The sequence below is a fragment of the Carlito syrichta genome, unplaced genomic scaffold, assembly GCF_000164805.1.
Source record: "Carlito syrichta isolate Samal-C Ts95f unplaced genomic scaffold, Tarsius_syrichta-2.0.1 Scaffold316384, whole genome shotgun sequence".
Lineage (NCBI taxonomy): Eukaryota > Metazoa > Chordata > Mammalia > Primates > Tarsiidae > Carlito > Carlito syrichta.
This window is the reverse complement of record NW_007260480.1, coordinates 413,082-440,227: the sequence shown is the minus strand read 5'-3', so window position 1 is coordinate 440,227 and position 27,146 is coordinate 413,082. Positions and strand designations below refer to the sequence as shown.

The 27,146-nt window shown below is 40.4% G+C and overlaps 1 protein-coding gene across 5 annotated transcripts in view; it reads left to right on the top strand.

The window, feature by feature from the left end:
- The window catches only part of NDC1 (NDC1 transmembrane nucleoporin), a 60,275-nt gene extending 33,356 nt beyond the window's left edge, over positions 1-26,919 (top strand). For 3 of the 5 annotated variants that reach the window (XM_021707105.1, XM_021707104.1, XM_008074260.1), the window contains 7 exons: positions 587-832; positions 930-1,045; positions 4,006-4,056; positions 6,745-6,808; positions 8,010-8,110; positions 21,991-22,151; positions 26,604-26,917. In XM_021707105.1, the coding sequence (XP_021562780.1) occupies positions 587-832; positions 930-1,045; positions 4,006-4,056; positions 6,745-6,808; positions 8,010-8,110; positions 21,991-22,151; positions 26,604-26,667 (803 nt within the window). In that variant the 3' untranslated portion in view covers positions 26,668-26,917. Of the gene's footprint in view, positions 1-586; positions 833-929; positions 1,046-4,005; positions 4,057-6,744; positions 6,809-8,009; positions 8,111-21,990; positions 22,152-26,603 lie in introns of all 5 variants that reach the window. The other 2 variants (XM_008074258.2, XM_008074259.2) reach the window with 2 other exon arrangements.
- The last annotated feature ends 227 nt before the right edge of the window (positions 26,920-27,146 follow it).

Below are 27,146 nucleotides of genomic sequence, written 5' to 3'. Positions count from 1 at the left end.
GCCACTGCACTCCAGTCTGGGTGACAGAGTGAAACTCCAACTCAAAAAAAAAAAAAGATATCTTGGGCAAATTAGTCTTTGGTGTGACTTTTGTTAGCTTAAAGAATTTTCAAAATGAGATAAAGTTAAAACTCTTTTCCTGAGTAGATATAGATTTTCCTGTACAATATAAATTTAGTATGTTTAGCCAAGTAGTAGTTACAGTAAGAACATGTAATAAGACTGAGCAAAATCTGATGTAATAATGAAAGTTGTTGCCATTTAAAAGCAAAATGTGAATTGATGAATTAACTCAAAACAGTTTTGAGTTAGAGAAACTGACCTTGAAGATGAAGATATTCATGGAGGGGGAAAAACAAGACAGGCTGCATCAGTCTAAACAGGAAAAGTTGTATAAAGCTTCTTGAATGGTCACTGAACTGCAGTAGTATTGTCTGGATCTTGAGAATGTAAACCTAAGTGAAACAGCCTGCTGAGCCTTGAGTAAATGCGTTAAACAAAAAATTGAGGTGTGTGAAGCTTGAGAACCTCCATGCTAGCACTCTTGTCAAGTTGCACCTTCAACTCTGGATCTGTTCTTTTACAGAAGAATCTGCTTTTCAAACACCAAAATCTAGCCAGATGCTTCGGCCTTCAGTGCCACCGTTAGTTAAAACTTCTCTGTTTTCTTCAAAATTATCTACATCTGATGTTGCTAGTCCCCTTGGGAGCCCATTTGGCTCAAGTGTAGTGAATCGGATGGCTGGAATTTTTGATGTAAGCACCTGCTATGGGTCACCACAAAGTTCTCAGCTAATAAGAAGGGGGCCAAGATTATGGACATCTGCTTCTGGTGAGTACTATTTATATTCTAAAATTTGAAATGTCATAGTTGCCGAGGATCAGAGGGCCTAAGTTCTCACCTTACTGTTTTGTTTTTTTTTTAACAGATCAGCAAATGACTGAATTTTTTAATCCTTCTCCATCTTCCTCTATTAGTGCTGAGGGTAAAGCAGTAAGACAACCCAGTGTGATTTATTCATGGATTCAGAATAAACGGGAACAGGTAGGATGATATGGATACAGGATTTATATTTGCATGTAACATTGAGAGCATTAAGGATCTCACATGAGTAAGTCATCAGGAATAAATAGAGGGTTTTTTTCCCAGCTTCATGTATTAAGTTGGCATATGAAATTGCCAATGTTTGACTGGTTTTGAGCTATACACATTGTAATTTCATATGCCTTAACCTGATGTAATGCCTTTAATTTGTAAATTCTTTCATTTAAAACATATTTGAGTTTGTTTAATGTGTGCACGGTACTGTTTTAGGCACTGGGAAAACAACATACAAAGTCCTTGCCCATATGATGTTTGCATTCTAGTGAGGGGAAACATGAGTAAGCGAATATATTATGCTATATTTCTTTGAAATATAAAACACCATTAATTGTAAGACTTATTTAATATACTATTAAGAAAAAAGTTGCCTTCAGCTATGACATGCTATTAACTGAAAGACACATCCCAATAGGTCAGATTTAAGATATGAAAAGTGTGCTTTAAAGGGAAGAAATGTGATATATCTCAAGTGTTATCTAGAAAAATGGAGCAAGTAAGTGAGACAGGGAGTTCTCTTATATGTGGAGTGATCAGGGCAAGTCTCATTGATAAGGTGATACTTGATCAGAGACCTGGAGGAAGGGCAGGGAGCAGCGAAATGCAAAGACCCTAGGTGGGGGTGTGCTTGCCTTGTGAGGAACAGTGTGGACCCCGGTATGGCTGGAGCGGAGTGAGTGAGGGGAGAGTGGAAGTGGGTCATAGAATCACAGGGTAGCAGGTACCCAAGGCTCATTGGGCCCGTTAGCTGCAGTAACGATTGGTTTCTTCCCTCAGTGCAAAGCCACTGTAGGTTTTGCTCACAAGAATGACGTGATGTTACTCACATTTTGAAAGTAACTCACTAGAAAGTACTGCTCTAGTGGCTGTGTTGAGGCTAGACTCTTAGGGCAGGAGTGGAAGCAGAGAGATGGTGTTAAGGATGTTGGAGTAATCAAGTGGGTGATGACGGTATTTGTGGCTAGAGTGGTTGGGGTTGGGGTTGTAAGATGTCATCAAGGTCTGCATAGATATTTTAAGGTAGATGTAATAGGATTAGCTTTTGGTTTGGTTGTAGTATATAAGAGAAACAGTAAATATTGACTCCAAGGTTTTTGGCTTAAGGATCTGGTATAATATAGTTGTAGTTTATTGAGTTGCAGTTTATTGATGATTCTTGGAGGAGGAGATTTGGTAAAAGTGAGATGGGGAAATCAAGAGTTTGATTTTGGGCATGCCAATTTGAGATACCTGTTAGACAACAGAAGAGAAAATACTGAGTAAGAAATGACACATATATCTAGAATGTAGGAGGAAGTTCTGGGCTAGAAATGTAACTTTGAAAGTCTTCAGAGTATAGATAGGCGTGTGTAGAGGAGTGTAGATAGGGAAGAAGAAGAGATCCAAGAACTGGGCCCTCCAGTGACTACAGTTCTGGCAGATGCGGAATAGCAAAGGAGAAGGAGTGGCCACAGGGGTGAGAGAAAACTAAGAAAAGAAAGTGTTTTTAGGAGGAAGAGAGTGTGTCAGGTGCTGCTGTTAGGGGGCATGAGGTATCAACTCCGAATTAGCTGTTGAATTAGAAATGTAGAGGTTAGTACCCTGAGTCCTTGACAAGAGCTGTTGGGTGGAGCTGTCGACATGAAAGCTGACAGGCATGAGTTCAGGAGAGCCTGGGAGAAGAACTGGAGATGGCAAGAAAAGCCATACCTTTCAAGGAGTTTTGCTGTAAGTGAAAAGAGAAATGGGGCAGTAGATGGGGGAGTTGAGGGGCCAGGGAATGGTTTGATTTTTTTTGTAAGATGGGAGAAATTGTAACATGCTTGCTGATGGAATGATTGATTGGAGAGATAATGATTAAAGGCAACTGTGAACTCCGGGGTCCCACATGGCTCTGTATGCTGTGAGCACTGCCATGGCGCTTTTTTGTTTTTGAGTTGGAGTCTCACTCGGTCGCCCAGACTGGAATGCAGTGGCTGCTCCTGGCCACCGCAGCCTCGACCTGCTGGCCTCTGGCGATCCTTCCGCCTCAGCCTTCTGAGTAGCCAGAATTACAGGCATGTGCTACCACGCCCGGCTGATTTTTTGATTTATTGTAGAGATGAGGTCTCGTTGCCCAGGCGGGTCTTGAACCCGTAGGCCCAGGCAATCCACTCACCTCAGCCTCCCTAAGGCGCGGGATTACAGGCTGAGCCACCGAACCCGGCTCATGGCGCTTTTTATGTGGTAGCTAGACACTCTAGACATACGTGTCATTTCTTACTCAGTATTTTCATTTCAGTTGTTTAATGAGTATCTCAAAATTGGCATGTCTAAAATCAAACTCCTGATTTCCCCACCTTATCTCTATCAAATCTCTTCCTCCTTTTTATGCGGTAACTAGTCTGCTGCATCCCTCTGACTAATCATGCAGCTTATGGGTGAGAGTATGGCAGGAGCAAATCTGCTTTGAAGTAGGTGGGTTAGTTTCCAGCTTGATATTGAGATACTTTTTTTCCCTGTAAATGCCAACTAGTAAAAAGCACTTCCTGTCTTTAGATCCTCCCTCCCCCCCCTTTGGGGAAACATGCTCTTTTTTTTGCTAATAAGAGGTTAAAGGGTAGGACAGTTAAAGAGAATTGAGAAAGAATATGGTCTCAGAAAATATCACCAGAACCACACAGAATTCCTTTTATTATGGCAGGAGTCCAATCTGGGGTTAAAGGTATATGCATGGGAATGCCATTTGGGTTAGAGGGCCCCGCTTGGTTATCCAGTTTATAGTACAAAGGGTTTATTTACTATAAGTAGTTTTCTTTGTAAGATGTGAAGTGTTTCATTTTTTCATTCAAGTTAGTATCAGAAAGAATCTGGAAATGTGTAATGTTATATTTGAATAGAATCTAAAATGTAAATGTGTTAATTATTCCTTTTTTCCGACTCAGATTAAGAATTTCTTGTCAAAACGGGTGCTGATAATGTATTTTTTCAGCAAGGTAAGAATATGTAGTTACAGCATTGGGAGAGAGGAAATGAAATATGAAATGAAGTAGCAGATAGGATCTGACTTGTAAATATTTTATAGCTTCATCCTAGCAAGCCAGGCAGCTTTGCAGAGTGCTTCATTGAACCTCCGTTCTAACAATAGTTGCTGCAGACACACATCTCACCTCAGGGGCTGCTGTAGCTCGGCTCTAAAGTTGCCTCTAGACTGAGACTTGGCTGTTGGCCACTCTGTGTTGGCACACAGCATGGACTCTTTCCTGCTGCCTGAGTCTTCACAAAGTGAGCAAAACTGTGGCTGGCTGATGCTGTACTTCATGGCTCATTGTCCTACTAGCATCTTTGTGACCAATTTGGTGTTCAAAAGAAAGATGTCTGAGATCACAGATGTTAAATTCATGGTGGATTAAAAAGTTGTAATTCAGGCAACACACAAAATGACTTTCCGACTAGCTTATCAGCTCTTCCAGCTGCCAGAGCATAGTAAATCTCGGTTGCAGAAGCTAAAGACTTGTTTCTGTTTCGCTGGTTACAGCTGTTTTGTGTTAATTAATCCTTTGATGAGCAAAACCTTTGCCCCTGTGTAGGGAAAATAATTTTTGTTTTTAAAAGTTAGCCTCTCAGCCGGGCTATGTGGCTCAGCCTGTAATCCTGCGCCTTTGGGAGGCTGAGGTGAGTGGATTGCCTGAGCCCGCGGGTTCGAATCCCGCCTGGGCAACGAGACCTCATCTCTACAATAAATCAAAAAATCAGCCGGGCGTGGTAGTGCATGCCTGTAATTCCGGCTACTCAGGAAGGCTGAGGCGGAAGGATCGCCGGAGCCCAGCAGGCGAGGCTGCGGTGGCTGGGAGCGGCCACTGTACTCCAGTCTGGGTGACAGAGACTCCAACTCAAAAAAAAAAAAAAAAGTTAGCCTCTGTCTTTCTGCAGATATTACAGTATTAGCTAATCTTACACTCACTCAATTAAATGTCTTCAAGTGAAAGTTTGCCTTGGCATCTGTTATTTTTATTTGGCAGTCATACTCTGGTGGCGAAAGAGATCTGAGAAACCCTGATAGAGTATAGATAACACATACAAGTCATTTCAAGTGCTTTTTAATTATGGTGGAAGGGAAGATCCAACTAGCAATTGCTCTCATCAGAAAATAGTCTACCTTGGGCCACCCATTAAGGAAGGTGTCTTTTCTTCCACCAGCAGGAAGAGGAGTTTTCTAAAGTTCTACCTTAGTGGTTGATTTCAGAAGGATGGGAAGAGAACTCACCGTGGATGTCTTATTTGTGCCATACTCTCTTTTTACTTAAGTTCCCTCACTTCTCGTATAGCAGTCCTGTGAGATGTGTCTTTTTGTCCTCATTTTACCGATAAGGAAGCCTGAGGCCCAGAGGGGTCAAGTAGCTAGCCTAAAGGGCTCATAGCCAGTAAGTGATAAATCAGAGACTGACTGAGGTCTCCTTTTTCCTTGGAAGTGAATGACTACTTTTGATTCTAACTCTTTGCACCCGGATGTCCCCTTGCTGGTGACTAGACAGAACAAACTTAGCCAGTGCAGATATTTCAATAATGTATGTTTCCTTGAAGTTTTCCATTCAAATTCCATGAAAAAGCAAATAAAGAGATGGGACGTATTCTGAGATATATGTAAAAAGAAATATCAGCTAGTATTATGTAGAAAGAGAATGTGTGAAGTGCTTCATACTGGTGCACAGACTGGACAATAAATTACATATTAATGTGGAAGGAAGAAAACGAGACTGCATTGCCTGCTCGAATAGAAAAACACTAGGTGGAAGATGTCAAACAAATTACTATTGCACAACATGTATCAATGAACCTGCAATGTATGTCAGTGACTGTTTCACACATCACCACATGTTTGAAAACTATAAGATATAAAATTTGATTTTTTTTGTCATAAGTTCCTCAATGTCCAAAATTCCATTATAAGCTAAATATCATTACAATAAAATAATTAGTTCCAATTCTGTACTATTTAATATGAAATGATTTGGAACTGGAGGTCATAATCTTAACAAATATTGCACTTATATGTGAAAATATTGCACTTATATGTGAAAACTAAAAAATGTAATCACATGGAGGTAGAGAATGGAAAGATAGATAGCAGAGACTGAGAAGGGTGAGTAGGAAGGGGTTACAAACATAGCTGGGTAGAAGAAGAAATAAATTCTGTGATAGCAGAGTAGGGTGACTGCAGTTAAAAAATGTACTATATGCAGCTGATGGATATTCTGAATACCTTACTTGATTATGTTATATGCATGTAAACAAATTTCACAAGTTGTATAAATAAAAAAATGTTTTAAAATAGAGGTTAGGTGGCTTTTCTTTGGAGTAGGGTTGAAGGTAGACAAGAGGTAGTAAGTATTTAGGCAGTACTTTTGTTTTAAAAAGAGCTTTTGTAACCTTACTCTAAGGTGACCTCTGACTAGTACGGTACTCTAAATGAGAAACTAAGGCACATGGAGATTTAGAGATTTGACAAGGGTCACACAATTAGTCGATGGCAGAATGCTTTATTATCAAAAATTATATTTCAGATTTTAATTTTTGAGAGGCAGCTGTGATTTTGTTGTTATTATAGTCTACACATTTGATTACATCAAAGAATAGAATTTTGCCCAAGGGACCTCTCTTAAATGTTTTTGCTTTATTTGTAGCACCCAGAGGCCTCCATCCAGGCTGTTTTTTCAGATGCCCAAATGCATATTTGGGCATTAGAAGGTAAGCAATGTCTGAGAACTGTAACTGATATTTTAATTATCATTTAAAATTTGAGCCGGGCTTGGTGGCTCAGCCTGTAATCCCATGCCTTTGGGAGGCTGAGGTGAGTGGATTGCCTGAGCCCGCGGGTTCGAGATCCACCTGGGTAGCGAGACCTCATCTCTATAATAAATCAAAAATCAGCCGGGCGTGGTAGCGCGCATCTGTAATTCCGGCTACTTGGAAGGCTGAGGCGGAAGGATCGCCGGAACCCAGCAGGTCGACGCTGCAGTGGCCGAGAACGGCCACTGCACTCCAGTCTGGGCGACAGAGTGAGACTCCAACTAAAAAAAATAATAATAAATAAATAAAATAAAATTTGAAGTATAGTTCCTGAAAGGTCAGTTCTGGACTTGGATCTCAGTCTTTGAATTTGCAGATAACATTTTAAGTAATTAATTAATTTATTCATTTATTTTTGAGTCAGAATCTCACTCAGTTGTCCAGGCTAGAGTGTAGTGGCACACTTCGGCCACCCCAGCGTCGGCCTGCTGGGCTCAGGTGATCCTTCTGCCTCAGTTTTCCAAGTAGCTGGAGCTATAGGTATGCATTACCACACCCGGCTAATGTTTTTTTTATTTATTATAGAGATGAGGGCTCACCAAGTTGCCCAGGCTGGTCTCGAACCCCTGGGCTCAGGCAATTCGCTCGCCTCTTCCTCCAAAAGTGCTGAAATTACAGGTTGAGTCACTGCACCTGGTCATAGAGTTGAGCATCTCTTCAGTGCCTTTTTCCATCTTTGGCCCTTTTTTTTCCCGTTGGAGTCTCACTCTGTTGCCCAGGCTGGAGTGCAGTGGTGTACTCATGGCCACTCCAGTGTTGACCTGCTGGGTTTAGGCGATCCTTCTGCCTCAGCTTCCAAGTAGCTGGGACTATAAGTGTGCGCCACCACGTCTGGTTAATTTTAAAAATTTATTTATTGTAGAGACGAGGTCTTGTCAAGTTGCCCAGGCTGGTCCTCTCACCTCAGCCTCCCAAAGTGCAGGGATTACAGGCTGAGCCACCACATCTGACCTGGCCCATTTTTTTACTGTATTGTCTCCCTCTTTATTTGTGATTCTTTTTATATTCAGAATATTAATCCTTCCTTAGATAGATAGATTGCAAATAGATTTGCCCAATTTTGATTCACTTCTGACTTTTTTTTTCTTTTCCCTTGTAGGTCTGTCTCACTTAGTAGCAGCATCATTTACAGAAGATAGATTTGGAGTTGTCCAGACCACCCTACCAGCCATCCTTAATACTTTATTGACGCTGCAAGAGGTAAGCAGTCTGTGGATTGAGTAGGGGTAGAGACCATCTTCTTCCCTCTCCCCCAGACTTCCTTTACTAACATCACGTTGGTGGTATGTTTATATCACCTTATAATATTGATTATGTGTCGCATAAGGCTTACTGAATGCTCGAGGCATTTGAGACAGCAGCTAGGGGGTGCAGTAGATTTTCTGGAGGGGGTGGTATTGAACTAGGCCTGCAGGATAAAAATGGGTGCCTCTTTTGGTTTGGGAAAGCTTGTTAAACTGTGAAGAGAAAACATGCTTCACCATTCCTTTATGCAAAACTTTATTCAGTTCATTTTACCCTTTAGGAAGTCTTACCATCTACCAGTGATTTTTTGCTGTAAGTACTCCTTGTGTTCACTTTCTCTGGATGCTACTTGGACGTGTATGTCCATATGGATAGTTTTATTATTTGTACTCTTTCCCAACTGCCTGTCTCTGAAGAAATGATTTCCTAGTATTTCCCCACAGCTTCTAATATTCAACTTATCTGACCACATAGTACCTATGATTTGGGCATATCTCTGGTGCTCATAACAGTTTGTTTTTTATCACTCTGACAGTGTGATAAAATAAGATAACCACAGTAGTACAATGTTTATAGCTTACAGAGTGATTTCATATCATTATTTGATTCTCGTTACTATCTTGTGAAGTAAGCAATATGGAGATATTGTAGGCCCTGTTTTACAGACGAGGGAGGCTCTGGAGTGGAGCGACTTATCTCAGGCTTCACAATCTCAGAACCAGGTCTCATTGCAGGGCATTAGCAGTGCAGTAGATCCCAGGAAAGGCTGCAGATCCTCATCGCTTATTCTTCCTAAACTTGTCTGTCATTTTGTCCTGTTCCTCACCCCCCACCTGACCCTCCCACATAGGGCTCTTTCTCCAGGGAGAACAGTTCCACCCTTAGAACTATGGCTTAGACCCGGCACAGTGACTCAAGCCTGTAATCCCAGCACTTTGGTAGGTGAGGTGAGAGGATTGCCTGAGCAACATGGTGAGACCTCATCTCTACAATAAATAAAAAATTAGCTGGGTGTGGTATTGCGTGCCTAAAGTTCCAGCTACTTGAAAGGCTGAGGCAGAAGGATCACTGGAGTCCAGCAGGTCAATGCTGGGGTGGCCATGAGCGTGCCACTGCACTCTAGCCTGGGTGATGGAGTGAGACTCTAACTCCACAAAAAAAACAAAACAAAACTGTGGCTTTCAAATTTTTTGAACCATGATTTGCAGTACCTTTACAGCGTATGTGTGTATATAACAGAAGCAAAAAGATTCTTGGAATAGTATTCACCTTTTAATATGTGCAGTGCATTTAATTTTAGAAATTAAATAATTTCTAAAAATGCTGGCTAAAGCTGACCGAATTAATTTCATAAAGATTACACTGCCCTAGAGGTGTTCTGCCCCAAAATTATTCTGTTCTCACCACCGTACCATCAAAATTTCTAGTTATTCTTCATAGTTGATAAGAAGAAAAGTAATTTTTTTCTTTGATTATAGTCAGCTAGGCTAGACGTGGTGGGGTCATTTATACCTTTGGACAGAAAGTTAAGAATTATAGATTTGTTCAGATGTGAAGCCCTGTCTTTGTTTTATGCTGCTATTCGGTAATTTATAAGGAACAAAAATATATTTGACTCATGGCTCTGAAAGCTGGGAAGTCCAAGGTGATGAGGGCCTTTATGCTGTGTCATAATATCCTTCATGCACAGAAGGAGCAAGAAATTGAATTCATAGCCTCAAGCCCTCTTATAATCTGCATTAATTCATTCATGAGAGTGGAGCCCTCATGAACTAAATACCTCCTATGAGGCCCTCCCACCCAGTACTATTGCACTGGTGATCAAGTTTTCCAGCACATGCCCTGTGGGATGAATCCCTTCAGGGATGAATTCAAACCATTGCAGACCCTGTTTACTTTGACCAGAGGAGTTGGTATGGAGAATACTCTTCGGAGGCAGGGTAGAACACAGCAAAAGGACCTATTTTGGGGATCTGGGAAGAGGTAAAAGGAACAAAGAACAGGACCAGTGACCTGGTACTTAGCTTCTGAATATAAAAACCCCTCCTTGTGTGAGGCTTGTAATATCTCTTTTCCCCTGAGCCACAACACAATCAGCCTTTTGGTTATGCTCTGCAGTCATCAGATTTTGCAAATGCTGCACAATCTTTTTCTTTCCACTCCACATCCTGAGATTAATTGTAAAGAATAATTCAGTGTCTACATGGATAGTCTGTCCCACACCCTGGCTACGTAGTTCTTTGACTTCATCCTCTTCACTACTCATTTGTATACCCTGACTTACTTGGGCACATTATCTCTGAACAGTCCACCTTCAAATCTTGATACTCCAGGATTCCATCCTCTAAGCCAAAGTTTTTGATGTGTTTATGCCAGAGTTCCCTTTGGCAGCCTGGTGAAGCCCATGAACTTTTTCTCAGAATAATGTCCTTAAATGCATAAAGTCCTTAGGACTGGAAAGGAAATCAAATATATTGAATTCTCAAGATGTTAGATTAGTGGTATGGTAACATGTGCTTTTTAGTTACTGTATTACATAACAAAATGTGTCATTGAGTCAAATAACTCATCATTTTGAAGTAGTGATAAGATTAATGGTATTTCAAGATAACTAACAACAGTAATGTGATATGGAGATGTTGGTTATTTCTGTTGGTGACAAAGTCACAAGAACTGCTGATGCTACTATGATTTGTTGCTTACTTACTTGAAGGAGATGTCAACTTTTTTGTGTATGTGAGACAGGGTCTTATTCTGTTGCCCAAGCTAGAGTGTAGTGGCACAATCACTGGTTTTTTTGTTTTTTTTTTAAATCAAGCTATTAAATGAATTTTTGTTTACTTCTAATTTTAAGATGATTTTTTTGGTTGAACCACCATGCCCAGCATTGATTTTTAAGATAATGTTTAAAGAAAATTTTCCAGTTAGATGACTTTGAAACTTTTTATATGTATGTTATCTCATTTCATTTTCACTTTAGGAAAATATCAAGAATGGCCATGCACTTCGCTAGTTTCATGCTGAAAATATTTCTGGTTCCCCTGCACTTTGTTAGTTTCATGTTGAAAATATTTCTGGTTCCTCTGTCTTTGATCCCATGTGTTTTATGGGTGCTGTGTGGCTATATATATATATATATATAGTTTTTTTATTATAATCAATATTTTTTATTATGATATTGTGGGGTACAGTTAAGGGTTAGGTATACAAATATGCTTCTTTGTTCAGGCACCCTTGTTGGTAAGAGGTGTCTCCCCGTCCCCCGACAGATCACAATCACTGCTTACTGCAGCCTTGACCTCCTTGGCTCAAGCAATCCTCCCACCTCAGCCTCCCAAGTAGCTGGGACCAAGTAGTTAGCCACTACCCCTGGCTAACTTTTATATTTTTTTGTAGAGATGCGGTCTCGCTATGTTGCCTAGGCTGGTCTCAAACTCGTAGGCTCAAATGATCCTCCCACCTCAACCTCAAACCATTCCCAGAATGCTGGGATTACAGGCATGAGCCACTGCACCTGGCTGAATTGTCAAATTTTAGTGAGAACTTAGCGAAGATAAACATGTAATACTAAAGTCCCTACCATCTGAATTCTGCCCACAGGCTTGCGGGCCCTGTGTAGGAGCCTTTGCTCCATACACAGCCTTCTCATGCCCTTGCTTTTGTCCAGTACTTTGATTCTTACTAATATTTCCAGTTTCTTTCCCCCATGTTCTTTGTCTTTCTGCTTCCTCCTGGCTACATGCATGCCTTTTTCTATCCAGATCAGACTTTCTAGTCTATCATTTCAACCACTTTCTTACTAATTCTCTCAACTCCCTTGTCCCTGTGTCCTCCAGCTACACCCTAGAGCAAAACCCCAAGGGATCAGTCTTGTCTTTACCACCTGTCCATTCTCTGGCCTTTCCCTCTCACTTCAACTTGGCTTCAGGCTCTTGGATTCCTGTCCTGAATTGTTTCTCTGGCCTCTTGCTCCTACTGACACTTAACTGAGATCTTCACTCTACTGTTTTTCTCATGAGTCCTCTGCTCTAAAAATTATCATGGGTTATTCAGGATTTTTGTTTGTTTGTTTTTTGAGTCAGAGTCTCACTCTGTTACCAGGCTAGAGTGCAGTGGCACACTCATAGCCACTGTAGCCTTGACCTGCTGGACTCAGGTGATCCTTCTGCCTCAGCTTTCCAAGTAGCTGGAACCATAGGCACGTGCCACCATGCCCAGCTAATTATTAATTTATTTATTGTAGAGATGAGGTCTTGCCAAGTTGGCCAGACTGATCTTGAGCCCCTGTACTCAGGCAATCCTCTAGCCTCCACCTCCCTAAGTGCTTGGGTTGTGTGAGCCACTGCGCATGGCCGGCTATTCAGTTTTTTCTTCCAAACATATCTTGTTGTTTGAGCCTAATTCTAACTCTGTACATGCTGCCTTTTCTTTCCTTCTTTGCCTACAACATATTTTTCTCCTTTTGTCTGACTCTATAACCCCCATCTCAACACTTGGTTGATTTCCTTGACATTTATTGTCTCCTCTTTATATTAGCTGCAGTAGAGGCAGGGACCCTGTCTCATCTCTGTATTCTCAGCATTCCATATGATACCTGGCAAATGACAGGGGCTTATTTTTTTGTTTACCTTTTATCTCTTTGTGAGACAGAGTCTTACTCTGTTGCCCAGGCTAAACTACAGTGGCACAATCATAATTCACTGCAGCCTCAAACTCTTGGGCTCAAGCAATCCTCCCATCTCAGACTCCCCAGTAGCTGGGACTACAGTTGTACACTGCCATGCTTGGCTTTTGTTTTTTTTTTTCCTTGTAGAGACAGGATCTTGCTATGTTGCCCAGGCTGGTCTTAAACTCCCAGGCTTAGGCAGTTCTCCTGCCTCGGCCTCACAAAGTGCTGGAGTTACAGTTGTGAGCCATTGTGCCTGGAAACAAGCACTTATTTTTTTTTTTCCATTTTTATTTTAGATTCAGGAGGTACATATGCATGTTCATTACATGGACATATTGCCTAGTGGTGGGGATTGGGTCTCAGATGGCCCATTTCCCAGATAGTGAACATTGTACTTCATAGATAGGTAATTTCTGAACCCTATCCCCTCTCCCCACCTCTCCCTTTATTGGTGTCCCCAGTGTTTATTATTTCCATCTTTGTGACCATTTAGCTCATATATGAGTGAGAAAATGCGGTGTTTGGTTTTTTGTTTTTGCATCAGTTCACTTAGGATGATGATCTCTAGCACCATCCATGTTGCTGCAGAGGACATGATTTTGTTCTTTTTTATAGCTGCATGGTCATCCATGATGTATATATACCACATTATCTTTATCCAATCAGTTGTTAGTGGGCACTTAGGTGGGTTCCATGATTTTGCTTTTGTGAATAGTACTGCAATGAACATAGGAGGACAGATATCTTTTTTATATATTGGTATTTTTTTTCCCTTTGGGTAGATTCCTAGTAGTGCGATTATGGGTCAAATGGTAGTTCAATTTTTAGTTCTTTGAGAAATCTCCATACTGTTGTCTGTAGAGGTTGAACTAGTTTACAATCCCACCAACAGTAGATGAGCATTACCTTTTCTCCACATCCGTGCCAACATCTGTTCTTTGACTTTCTAATAATAGGACAGACACTTACTAAATTCTGGTTGGGTGGCTGCTAGATTGCTTCTTTGCTGGTTCAGTGGGCCAAGCCTTCTGTTCTAAGGCCTAATTTGATGCAGTGGGTTGATTTAAATGATCCCAAACCATCCTTTTCTTTTGAGAGGCAGGGATGTGACCTTATGAGCTCTGTTATATGTTTCTGGTTTTATGTACTTTGATTTAGAAGACATACTTGCTTTTAGTGACAAGAGTAAGTTCTAAATATCTCTGTAATCTAAGGCAAGTTGTACATTACAGGCTTCTAGGTGTTACTAAGGAACAATTGTATGGAATGATTCTGTCCCTTTGTTTTGCTTTTCAGTATCAGTAACATCAGCCATATCACTCTGAATCATTAAAGGCAAAATGTGAAAGGAAAGGGGAGCCTTTCACTCCTCAAACCATTCAGAGAGAGCAAGGAGTGGAGTGACAGATATGTCAGAGCAGTACTTCCTACTGGTAGCCAGGCCATCCTGGGAGATCGCACTTATCACAAGGGACTCATGCGTTCACACATGTGCTACTGTCATCTGAATAATTAACGTGTCCGCCATGTTTGCAGCTATTCCTCAGAGGTTTCTACATGTTGTTTTGATTAATTAAAATATAAATTTCTTTGAAAGCATTACTAAGTTAATGGTAGTTACTTGTTTCCTTTATCAGTAGATGGATAGCAACTGTTATCCTATGGAAATCCATAATATTTTGTTGGTTGTCAGTGCTGTCTTTAAAAAGAGTCCTTACATACAAAAGGTTGTGAACCAAAATAGTAGATTTTTGTGTATGTGTGTGGAGGTGAAGTCTCATGTTGGCTAGACTGGTCTTGAACTCCTGGGCTCCAGCCTTGGCCTCTCAAAGTTCCAGGATTATAGACATGAGCCATGGCACCCAGCCAGAGTATTTGTTATAATTGAAATTTTTAAAAAATAGTAGTAAAATATACATAACATAAAAGTTATAATTTTAAACATTTATCAGTATATAATTCTTTGGCATTGAGTATATTCACACCATCACCACCATCTACCTCCATAACTTTTTCATCTTAATATGCTTACAGTTTTTTATAAAGCTTTTTCTTTGAAAAGTCCAGTGTCATTCTTGACATAGGAAATCAGGCCTGTTATATTTTTTGCCTCATCATCTGAAGGTCAAATGTTGCTCTATTTGGAATATTGAAGTTTACCTTTGTGCCATTTACAGGTCTGTCCATCCAGTAAATATTTAATTATCAAGCTGTTAGCATGTGATAAGCTATAGAATAGAAACAGACCCAGTTCCTGCCCTCCAGGAGCTTACAGATTGTAAAACAGATAATCATACAAAGCATGAACTACAATTGTAAGAAGTACCACAGAGTACAGAAAATGCAGGATGATCAGAGAGAGCATATGACAGGTGAAGCTAAGCTAGTCTTGTCAAGGGAGATATAAACAGGGGATGTGAGGTCAGTAATGGCTTCCCTGAACGTCTAGGGGTTGGAAGGAAGAATAAGAAAAAAGAAAGGAATATATCCTTCCGCCCCTTTTTTTTTTTGAGTCAAATTCTGTTGCTGAATTTGTGCAACAAATTCAGGCTGGTGTGCAGTGGTACAATCATAGCTCACCACAGCCTCGACCTCCTGGGCTCAGGCAGTCCTTCTACCTCAGCCTCTCAAAGAGCTGGGACTACAGGTATACATCACCATGACTGGCTAATTTTTTTTGTTTTTTGCATAGAGTCTTGCTATGTTGCCTATGCTAGTCTCAAACTCCTGGGCTCAAGCAATCCTCCTGCCTCAACCTCCCAAAGTGCTGGTTTTACAAATGTGAGCCACTGTATCTGGTGAAAAGAATATTCTTGAGTGTCAGAGCTATGAATTTGAAGGCCCAGAGATCCTTGGCCAGTATTCTGCAAATCAGTGTCTGTTCTGTTTCTCTAGAATCATGTGCTGCTTTACATAACATTTGCATAGTAATCCAAAATAAATGCTCTAAAAAATTTTTTGTGACAACTCTGTGAGGTCAGAAGAAGGCTCATTTTGTGAGATGGAGTTTCTGTCAGAAAGACTGTATACCTATTGGTGTGACTTATTCATGATTGTAATGAGTAAATGATTGAGTCAGGATCGGAAACCAGGCTTTTGGACCCAAGTGCTTAGCAGTCCACCGTATCAGATGACCTCTGAGATGTTTTGGCAGAGATGTGCATTTCTTACTCTCTCTCTTTTTTTTCTTTTTTCTTTTTTTGAGTAGGAGCCTCCCTCTGTTGCCCAGGCTGGAGGAGTGCAGTGGCATGATTATGGCCTCTGCATCCTCGACCTGCTGGGCTCAGGTGATCCTTTCACTTCAACCTTCCAAGTAGCTGGAACTACAGGTGCATGCCACCATACCCAGCTAATTTTTAAAAAAACTTATTGTAGTGACGAGGTCTTGTCAAGTTGCCCAGGCTGGTCTCAAACCCCTGGATTTAGATAACCCTCTCACTTCTGCCTCCCTAAGTGCTGGGATTACAGATGTGAGCCTCTGTGCTTGGCCCTCTCCCTTCTTAAGACAGAAGGGCAGTGTTTAGAAGTGGCACAGTGTTAGACCTGGAGTCAGGCTGTCTGAATTCTAGCTCCTACTGCTTCCTACTTGTGCAACCTAGGAAATGACATTTATCATTATTTCTTTGACTCTAAGATGCCATTAATTGGAAGATGTACCTCCATTTCAGAAATTATAAAAATGTAAAAGAAAAAGGCATATTATAGAACCAATGAATATGGTACTCTCCAAACATCAGTTTCTATATCTGGAAAATGGGAGCGATGGCAACAGTCCCTGACTCCTCGGGTTGTGAAGAATGAGTAAGGGTCATCGCTGTAAGCACTCTGTGTGCCTCACCCATAGTAAGCGCTCAGTGAATGTTAGCTCTTTGGACTTTGTTGTCATTATTACTGTGTTGTATGACAGAATTCTTATATAGGACAGATCTTTCAGATTGAAAGAACCTTTTTTTTTTTTAACCTATTGCTTTCAGTACTGTAAGCAAGCAGCTAGGAGACCCAATGTCAGACAGATGCCCAATCTACATTTGAGTTGTTCATACACTGCCTTCATAATTTTTGTTATACTGTTTATTACCACATACTGTTGTCATAATTTTAGTCATATTTTATTTACCCTGCCTTTTACTTAAGTCATTCATTTTGAATGTAAATTTAATTAGAAGGAAATTCTATATCATTATTGTAAAAGGAAAACTAATTTGACTTGCAACAAATAGAATATGGGTCTATGATCCCTTATCTTAAATCCTACCATGTATTTCAGAATTCAGAGTTTTTTAAATTTGAAAAATGTAACATATATGTCTCATACTACATGACACTCCTGTTAGTGTCTGAGGTAGAATCCCCTTTAATCAAATACATTAATGCTTTTCTCCAGTGAAATGTCTGATTATTCCTACTAAGTGAAATTTAAGACTATACATAGCCTGTGTGAGTTCAGGTCAGATTTTACTGACACGTGAGTTCAGGCAAGGTCAGCTTTTGCATCTTTTGGTACAGCATCTCATCACTTTTAAAAATAAAAAGTTACAAAAATTTTTTGTTTTCAGGGCTTTTGGGGTTTCAGAATTGTAGGACAGTCAAAGTGAGAAAAGTCAATAATAAATTCCATCTAGATACTGTTTCTTGCAGAATCTCTGAACCTGAGGCCTGCTTGTCGATTGTTATAAATGTGGCTACTATGAGATTGGTGAGGATTAGAGAGATGTTAAGGAAACATTAGTTCTAAATGGAGACTTTCCTTCTTAATTTAACCCTTATACCATTAGGTGGACCTAATTTGTTTTTTTGCATTTTCTTTTTTTTTTTTTTTACAGTTCTGTTTGTAAAGATTGATTTTTTTTTAAACTATTAATCATTCTTAGCAGTCTTTCAGCGAATAAAGAGAAAAATTACTTAGAAAACTCAAAATATATTCTCTTGCAGTTACCCATGTAGGGCCATTGAGCCCTTTTGAAATCTAAGGTATATTATAGATTGTAGTGATTTTACATATTCACTGTCTTGAGACAATTTGCTATTTGATCATCTTAGGAATTATTTCATCAATACTCTTCAGTTATTCCCAATTGTGGTAAAAAGACTAATAACATAAATGAATGATGAAATTATGTAGTATTGCATGATTTTTCAAGAAAAGGTGTGTAGGAAGTCTGAACATACATTTTTGCAGGCTCTCCCTTTTTTTAAAGCTTTCATTGAATAATTGATAATTGAGATTTTTACAGTTTTCTGCTTACAAGGATAAAGGGAAGAAATTGCCAATATGTTAAAATAATGATTTAGACACACTGGAGATGAATGCAAAGAGAGAGAGTGCAGCATTCCAGATCTGCTCTGTTCAATGCAAACATAACATAACCCACCTGGGTAGCTGCGTTTTCTAGCAGTTACATTAATAACATACAGCTGTAAGTAATTTTAATAATTTATCTCAGTATTTAAAATAGTATCAGTTTAGCCGGGCTCGGTGGCTCAGCCTGTAATCCCGTGCCTTTAGGAGGCTGAGGTGAGTGGATTGCCTGAGCCCGCGGGTTTGAGACTTGCCTGGGCAACTTGGCGAGACCTCATCTCTACAATAAATCAAAAATTAGCCGGACATGGTAGCGCGCGCCTGTAATTCCGGCTACTGGGAAGACTGAGGTGGAAGGATCACCGGAGCTCAGCAGGTCGAGGCTGCGGTGGCTGGGAGCAGGTGACAGAGTAAGACTCCAACCCCCCCCCCAAAAAGTATCATTTTTATCACGTAGTCAATATAAAATTACTAATGAGATATTTTATGTTCCTTTTTTCATACTGTCTTTGAAATCTGGTGTGTATTTCTCACTTCACAGCACATATCAGTTCAGACCTGCCACATTTCAAGTAGTCAGTAGCTACATGTGGCTGGCAGTTACTGTATTGGACTGCACAGCTCTAGACTTAATGATAGTGAAATTGATTATATAAGAGGAACTCCATACTATGAATCTTCAGGTGATAATATGCTAGATATATTTTCTCCTCAAGAATTGATGATAGAACAATATCTTTTTAAGGAGAAAAGGAAATATATGTGATATGCCCATCTAGTAATTCAATAGGAAGGGTTTTATTCCATATTATTTTATAATAAGAACTTGAATCATCTTATTTTACTAAGAATACACATGACAGTGGCCTTCATCTTCTATGAAAATTTAACATATACCGTTCATAAGGGAGACAAATGCCGAAGGTAGGTGTGTGTATTCAAAGGTGATGAGAGCTGGGCTCGGTAGCTCAGCCTGTAACCCCGCACCTTGGGAGGCTGAGGTGAGTGGATTGCCTGAGCCTGTGGGTTCAAGACCCGCCCGGGCAACTTGGTGAAACCTCATCTCTACAAAGAATCAAAAAATTAGCCGGGTGTGGTAGCGCACGCCTATAGTTCCAGCTACTTGGAAGGCTGAGGTGGAAGGATCGCTGGAGCCCAGCAGGTCGAGGCTGCGGTGGCAGGGAGCGGCCACTGCACTCTAGTTTGGGTGACAGAGTGAGACTCCAACTCAAAAACAAAAACAAAAAACAAAGGTGATGGGAAGGACATAGAGGATGTCAAAGTGAAAAACATCACTGGATTGATAATTTTATTCTTTTACACCTAAGAGTGAACATGTTTTGGCAAGTATGGTGCAAAAAAATGACTGTGCCCTCTTTAACAAAGCTATGAGCTGGCAAAACGTTTTTTAAATATTGCATTTTGATGATGCAAATGCAAGAAAAACAGAAATTTTGATGAGCTAGAACCTAATCAGAACACTTGTTGGAAAATTGAACAGCCTGTAATCCCAGCACTTTGGGAGGCCAGGGCGAGTGGACTGCCTGAGCCCGCGGGTTCAAGACCCACCCAGGCAACTTGGCGAGACCTCATGTCTACAATAAATCAAAACTTAGCCAGGCATGGTAGCATGTGCCTGTAGTTCTGGCTACTTGGAAGGGTGAGGCGGAAGGATCGCCGGAGCCCAGCAAGTTGAGGCTGCAGTGGCCGGGAGCATGCCACTGCACTCCAGTCTGGGTGAGGGAGTGAGACTCCAACTCTAACTCCAAAAAAAAAAGAAAAAGAAAATTGAAAAGAAAACAACTTTTCCAATATGATTTAGTGTTATTTAATATTGCTTAAGTGTTTCACTGAATTCTACCTCTCATACTGCCTAAAATTATCTCAAGTATGTCCCAATCTTGGGAAACACTTTTTTTTTTCAGTTGTGGTCTCACTTTGTGCCCAGGCTGGAGTGCAATGGCACAATTATGGTTCACTGCAGTCTTGACCTCCTGGACTCAGGCGATCCTCTGGACTCAGGCGATCCTCTGGCCTCAGCCTCCTGAGTAGCTGGGACTGTAGGCAAGTGCTGCCATGCCTGGCTAGGTTTTTAATTTTTTTGTGTGGAAACAAAGTCTCACTACATTGCCCAGGCTGCTCTCAAATCCTGGGCTCAAGCAGTCATCCCACCTTGGCCTCTCAAATACTAGAGGTGTGCCTGGCCAGGAAGTACTCTTATAAATGACTCCTGGAAGAATAAATGATTGGACTTGAAGTTATCATGGCACACTGAACACATGCATCAAATCTTGTTCCTGTCCCCGAACTCTGCTAAATTCTGGTAAAAGGACTTTCAAAATACTTCAGTTCATAACCAGGAGTGGACACAACAGCAACAAGGTTTTTGAAGCGGGAAGGCAGATGCTTGGAATAACTAACTTAGCAGATTCCAGGGGCAGATCCCCAGTTGAAAGTAGGAAAAGCACGCGGCTCCTGGCATCAAGGATGAAGGGACCAGTACTCAAAACATGGAGGCTTGCGGCAACCCTCTTGGGTCCCCTCCCCCTATGGGACCTTTTCTGTCCTCTTAATAAATCCTGCTTAAAAAAAAAAAGGAGGTTTGGGTAAGAGCTCTTTGAAAACCAGCTAGATCCCTACATCTTCTGCTGTGCCGGGTGGTTGCTCCTCTCCTACCACAGCTGGAGGTTTACCTTCTGGAGGGAGTCGAGCCCCTGGCCTGGGAGAGTCCAGACACAGTTATGGGTATTGGACTAGAAGTACAGCGATGTGTTCAGTAGCTCTGTTCTCTTCATGGCCCTCAGGACCCTGAGGCCAGGCCCTCCAATCAGGATACTAGAAGACTCTTCTCTGGGAACTCTAACCAGTCCAGAAAGAAAGACCTAGAATGACTGAGTTGAGGGTTCACCCCCAGAAAGTCCATGCGGGTTTTTTTTTTTTTTAAGAGATAGGGTCTAGCTCTGTCATCCAGATTGGAGTGCAGGGGTGTGATCCTGGCTCACTATAGCTTCGAACTCATGGGCTCAAGCGATTCTTCCATCTCAGCCTCCTTAGTAGCTCGGACTACAGGTGTGTGCCACCATGCCTGGCTAATTAAAAAATATTTTTTGTGAGATGGGGTCTTGCTATGTGCCCAGGCTGATCTTGAACTCATGGGCTCAAGCAATCCTCCCGCCTCAGCCTCCCTTGTGAATTCTCACTCTTAGCTACTCTTGTTCATAGATGCCTTGTCTAAAATTGAAAAGGAAGATATAGGCAATCCCTTCGGGTCCCCTCTCACTGTGGGAGCTTTCTGTCCTCTCAGTAAATCCTGCTTTAAAAAAAAAAAAGAAAGAAAAGGAAGATTAAACTAGTGTAGTGTAAAGTATATTTATGTAAAGTATAAAATTTTGGGCCAAGTGTGGTGGCAAATGCCCGAAGTTCCAGCTACTCAGAAGGCTGTGCTGGGAAGATCACTTGAGCCCAGGGGTTCAAGACCAGCCTGGGCAACATGTCTTGAAAAAAAGTATAAAATTTTGTTTCATTTTGTTTTTGCTGTGATTTATAATGAAGGTCCTCTTATCTGTCACACATCATAAGTGGAGTCGGATATCAGAATTTCACTTCCCAGCTTTGCATTTTCAAGGCTGTTAAATTAGGGCTTCTTTTTATAGCGCAAGTCTGGACTTTGGGCCCTGCGACTGCTGAAGTAGTTGAGCCTCTCTAATGCATTGTTTTTCAAATTTTTGATTGTGATCCACAATGAGAAATTAAAATATTTTACAGTATGTGTATACGTATCTACCTAAAATAGAATCTCAATTCTTTGGACTAAGTTGGCTTTCTTGATAATCTGAACTAATGTGTTTTCTTTCTTTCTTGATCTAGGCAGTTGACAAGTACTTCAAACTTCCTCATGTGTCCAGTAAACCACCCCGGATTTCAGAAAGTCTGGTGGATACTTCCTATAAAACATTAAGATTTGCATTCAGAGCATCACTAAAAACTGCCATCTATCGAATAACTACTACATTTGGTGAACATCTGAAGTAAGTTGACCTGTTTTGATCCATGGTAATCCCTTCTCAGGAGTTGCATGAAAAAACAGGTATGAGAATTTTAAGGCTCACATGTTGAAAGTGGTCTTTTGGGGTCTTGATGGTTTCTACTATGAATTGACAGCTTGGACAGCAGACTAATAAATAAATAAATAAATATATTTTTAAATTTTAGATTTTTTTTTTTTTTGAGTTGGAGTCTCACTCTGTTGCCCAGGCTGGAGTGCAGTGGCATGCCCACAGCCACCACAGCCTTAGGAGATCCAAGTAGCTGGGACAACAGGCACACGCCACCACACCTGGCTAACTTTTTGATTTTTTTTTTTTGTGTGAGTTGAAGTCTCACTCTGTTGCCCAGACTGGAGAACAGTGGCCGTTCCCGGCCACTGCAGCCTCAACCTGCCGGGCTCCGGCGATCCTTACGCCTCAGCCTTCCAAGTAACCACAATTATAGGCGCGCGCTACCATGCCCGGCTAATTTTTGATTTATTGTAGAGCTGAGGTCTCGCCAAGTTGCCCAGGTAGGTCTTGAACCCGCGGGCTCCCAAAGTGTGGGATTACAGACTGAGCCACCGAGCCCGGCCACTCTTTGATTTTTTGTAGAGATGAGATCTCTCCAAGTTGCCCAAGCATGTCTTGAACCCGTGGGCTCAGGCAATCCTCTCACCTCAGCCTTCCAAAGTGCTGGGATTATAGGCGTGAGCCACAGCACGTGGCCAATATTTATATTTTAAAATGTGGGCTGTGATGAGCTTTGGGAATTTCTTTCAAATGGACAAAAAAGAGGACACAAAGTTCTGAAGCAGCAAATGTAAATTAGCAAAAGATCCTTAAGGGAGAAAGAAAAGCTAAAAACTGAGTGCCTTTCCTGAAAAACATATCAGAAATAATTCTGTTGTTGCCTCTTGCTCAGCAAACTAAGACTTGAAGTGAACTCAGATTCCATAAATGAGTCCCTGGTGCTTTGTGAATCATGCTGGAAAAACACCTACAGATCATAGCACCTTCAGAAACAGACAGAAAACCACAAATGCCAAGCCTGTTTATATTGAGTTATATTGACGTTTACTACTTTCCTCCCATGAAATGATCTAGTGAGGCAGGATGAGGGATACTCAGCAACTAAACTGGGTTTATCGTAATTATAAGTGAACTTTAGAAGGCAGGAGAGATTGCCTTGCTACTTCTGTGTGTAATCTGTTGTTTAGGACTTCCTCATACCACCTGCTTTTAGAAGCAGGTAGTAGATTCCTTTTACTTCCTTAATGTTAGGCAGCAGCAGTAGCAAGTATTTGTGGAACATTTTGGTTCTGTGTGAAAATACAAAAGAGCTGTAGGTAATCCTCTGTTATTAAGAGGTTTGTTAACTTATTCAAAAACCGACAAAAAGAATCTATTGAGTGCCTTCTAGACCTGCGCTGTCTAGGATGATAGCCATATATAGCTATTTAAATTAATTAAAATTAAACAAAAGTAAAAATACAGTTTGTCCATCAAACTAACCACATTTCTAGTACTGTAGTTAATAACTACATGTGGTTAGTAGCTACCATATTGATCAACATAAGTAAAAAACTTTCATCATTGCAGAAAGTTTTATTGGATACTGCTATTCTAGACAGTACACCTAGAACTTTATATGTATATTTTTCATTTACTCTTCTCGAAGACCCTCCAAAGTGTAAAGATTATCATAATTGTGCAAATATGAAAACTGAGGAATAGGAAGGTTAAAACTTGCCTAATAGCAGTCTTGTGCCTTTTAGAACATGAACCTGAAATCAGGTCTTTCTTGCTCTTATAAATCTGCCTTCTTTCCATCTGTAACAGTAGATGGTCTCTAATATATAATCTAACATGTAGGATACACTCAGAAAACACCCATTAATAACCTTAGAGAATGAAATTGAGATGATATATATTGATGATTGAGCAAAAGCAAGGAGAAAGGGGGAAATTAGGGATTTATTGGATAAGAAAGGGAGATAGATGAATTATTACGAATGATGGGAGTGAAATTCTGCCCTAGTTTCTTTTCTCTGAGAAGAGCCATATATGTACACTGAAAATGATGAGGTGAGTACAGACTATTTTGTACAAATGTAGGACAGAATGATGTGACAGAAAGACTGTTAAATGTGAAGTTAAAACATCTGGATTGACTGGACATGGTGGATCAAGCCTGTAATCCCAGCACTTTGGGAGGCCGAGGTGAGAGGATTGCCTGAGCCCTCAGGTTCGAGAACAGCCTGGACAACTTGGTGAGACCTCGTCTCTACAATAAATCAACAAATTAGCCAGGCATGGTAGTGCGTGCCTGTAGTTTGAGCTACTTGGAAGGCTGAGGTGAATGGATTACCTGAGCCCAGCAGGTCGAGCCTGGGTGATGGAGTGAGGCTCCAACTCAAACAAAAAAATCTGGATTTATGTCTGTCTGTGATTGTGAGCAAGTTTTGTTTAGTGATTTAAGTAACTTGCCCTGGGTTATGTAGGTAGTGAGTTGAAGAACTGAAATTCAGACCCAAATCTTTCTAACTCTATAGTTCTGTCTACAGTGTATATACTCTTTTGAGTCAGGGTTTTACTCTGTTGCCCAGGCTGGAGTCAGTGGCATGCTCACGGCTACCACAGCCTCGACTTCCTAAGCTCAGACAATCCTTCTGCTTCAGTCTCCTGAGTAGCTGGGACTACAGGTGCACACCACCACACCTGGCTAACTTTTTAATCTTTTTTTGTGGAGATGAGATCTTACTGTGTTGCTCAAGATGGTCTTGAACTCCCAGGCTCAAGCAGTCCATCCGCCTCAGCCTCCCAGTGCACTGGGATTACAGGCGCGAACGACTGCACCTGGCCTATGGTGTCTATTACTCTTAACCAGTAAAGTGTGGAATCTCCTCTGATCTGTGAACCTTTCTGAAAACTGTTTATGCTCCCGTGAAAGAAAATGTTCTCAGACCCACTTTGCTTCATGTGGTGTTAATAGCGATAAAATGGAATAACACATATGTAATACCTATTGTATATGATATATATTATCGTGTCTTATCTAATTAGTCCCTACCCAAAGCTCTTCCTCTGAGAACCAGGTGTAAATGAACTCTCAAGCTTCACAAAGTGACATAGTCCAATCACTCATTAGAGGCATTCGTTCAGCACCCATTTGCTCTTTAAAAAAAAAATTTTATTGTGTATGTTTGAGGTTCATAGCGTGATGTTATGTGATAATACATAAAGATAGTAAAGTGGCTTCTGTAGTGAAGTAAATTAACGTATCTGTCATCTCACATAGTTACTTTTTTGTATGTGGTGTGGTACAAGAGTAGCTAAAATCTATTTCTTTAACAAAAATCCCGAATACAATAGTTCTCATGGAATACATTAGATCTCTAGACTTGCCATCCTACATATCTGCTACATTGATCCTTTGATGTATATCCCTCCTGCCATTTACTCCTAATTTAGGCAAGTTTGATTGACTGGTTTTTCAGCCTATAATATGCAAAAACCTGAGGAGCAGAGATTGCTGTTAGAGTCAAGAGTACTAACAGTGAGTAGTAAAGGATGCTTTACTACTTGCTAGCAGAGAGAAGTTATAGGCAAAGTCACCGGTTTGGTGTTGGAGAGAGTTCCAGAGCCATTAAGTTGGAGGCAACAGCTTCACTGGCACCCAGAGGGCATGTTTGCCCAGTGAAATACAGAGATGTATGTAAGGCATTTTAGCATGATTTGTAGCAAAAATATTAAAATAGGACTGTTTTGGTACTTTAAAAAGGGGTAACCTTCAGTTATCTAGAATTCTATCATTTACTAATGATATGTTACTATTTAGTAGTCTTTCGTTGTATTCAGTTTTTGCTAGTTTCAGTATATATTTGTCTAATTTTGTCAAGGTAACTTATTTTTGTGCTGGTGAGGGTGGAGAGAGAACTCTGTTCCCATCCAAAACATAACGAACGTTCAAAGGGAAAAGTAAATCTAAACCACCAAGCTGTTACCTTTGAAAACCATTAATGGAGTCTATTGTGTCTTAACCAAACATTTTAGTTTAAAGGATTTTATATTAAAGGCAATCCACATACTCCACAACTCAAAGATAATGTTGGAATCTGGTTTAAATAAAATAATAAAATCCAGAAAATCTACTGCAAGGCCTGGACTGCACAGCAGGTCCCATAGCAGAGCAGGTTCAAATCCAAGGCTTCACTTGTCAGTCTTAATTTGTGTTGGTCTCTTAGAAGGTAGAAGCATGCCATTACCAAATGCAAGCTCTCTTCTTCATCAGATTAAAAAGGGTTTTCATCCCGCTTTTTCAGAAGTACTTAATAAGTGAAGATTTATATTCATTTTTAATTGTTTTGAAAAATATTGACTCTGTGCTCTGTGGTTCACTTAATATGCTTAATGTAAAATAAAGCTTATGCTTTGAATTTATGTTTCATTTAGTGCTGTGCAAGCATCTGCAGAACATCAGAAAAGACTTCAACAGTTCTTGGAGTTCAAAGAATAGTTAAGTAATATAAACTGTGTTCATTACACTGCTGATACAACTACAGATGGGACAGTAAATGTTCAGCATTCTTGGATCAGAAGAAAATGGACTAATTAGACGCTTCCTTTGTCGTGGTGGTTGCTTTGAAAACTATACTTTAATGGGAGAAATCATGGAAAGAAATTCTCAGCAGAATAACCGAAAACTGCCTTTTCTGGACCGATTGCTCTTTGTGTGTGTGGTGTAATAAAATCTTTATTCAGTTTTACAAAAGTATCTATGGCAGTGGAAATGTCTCTAGCTCATATAGCTTAGTAATAATAACTAACAATTTTGAGAATTTACTTTGGAAAAAGTGGAGCCAGTTCAGAAGTTAAGGTAGGTTGTCTTGATACAGTCTTCCTAATTCTTTTAAGAGTTTAACTCTCTGTAAACTCAAAATACATAAAACGTTTAAAGACTAGCTTAATTGACTGAAGGATAAAAATGGTAACAGT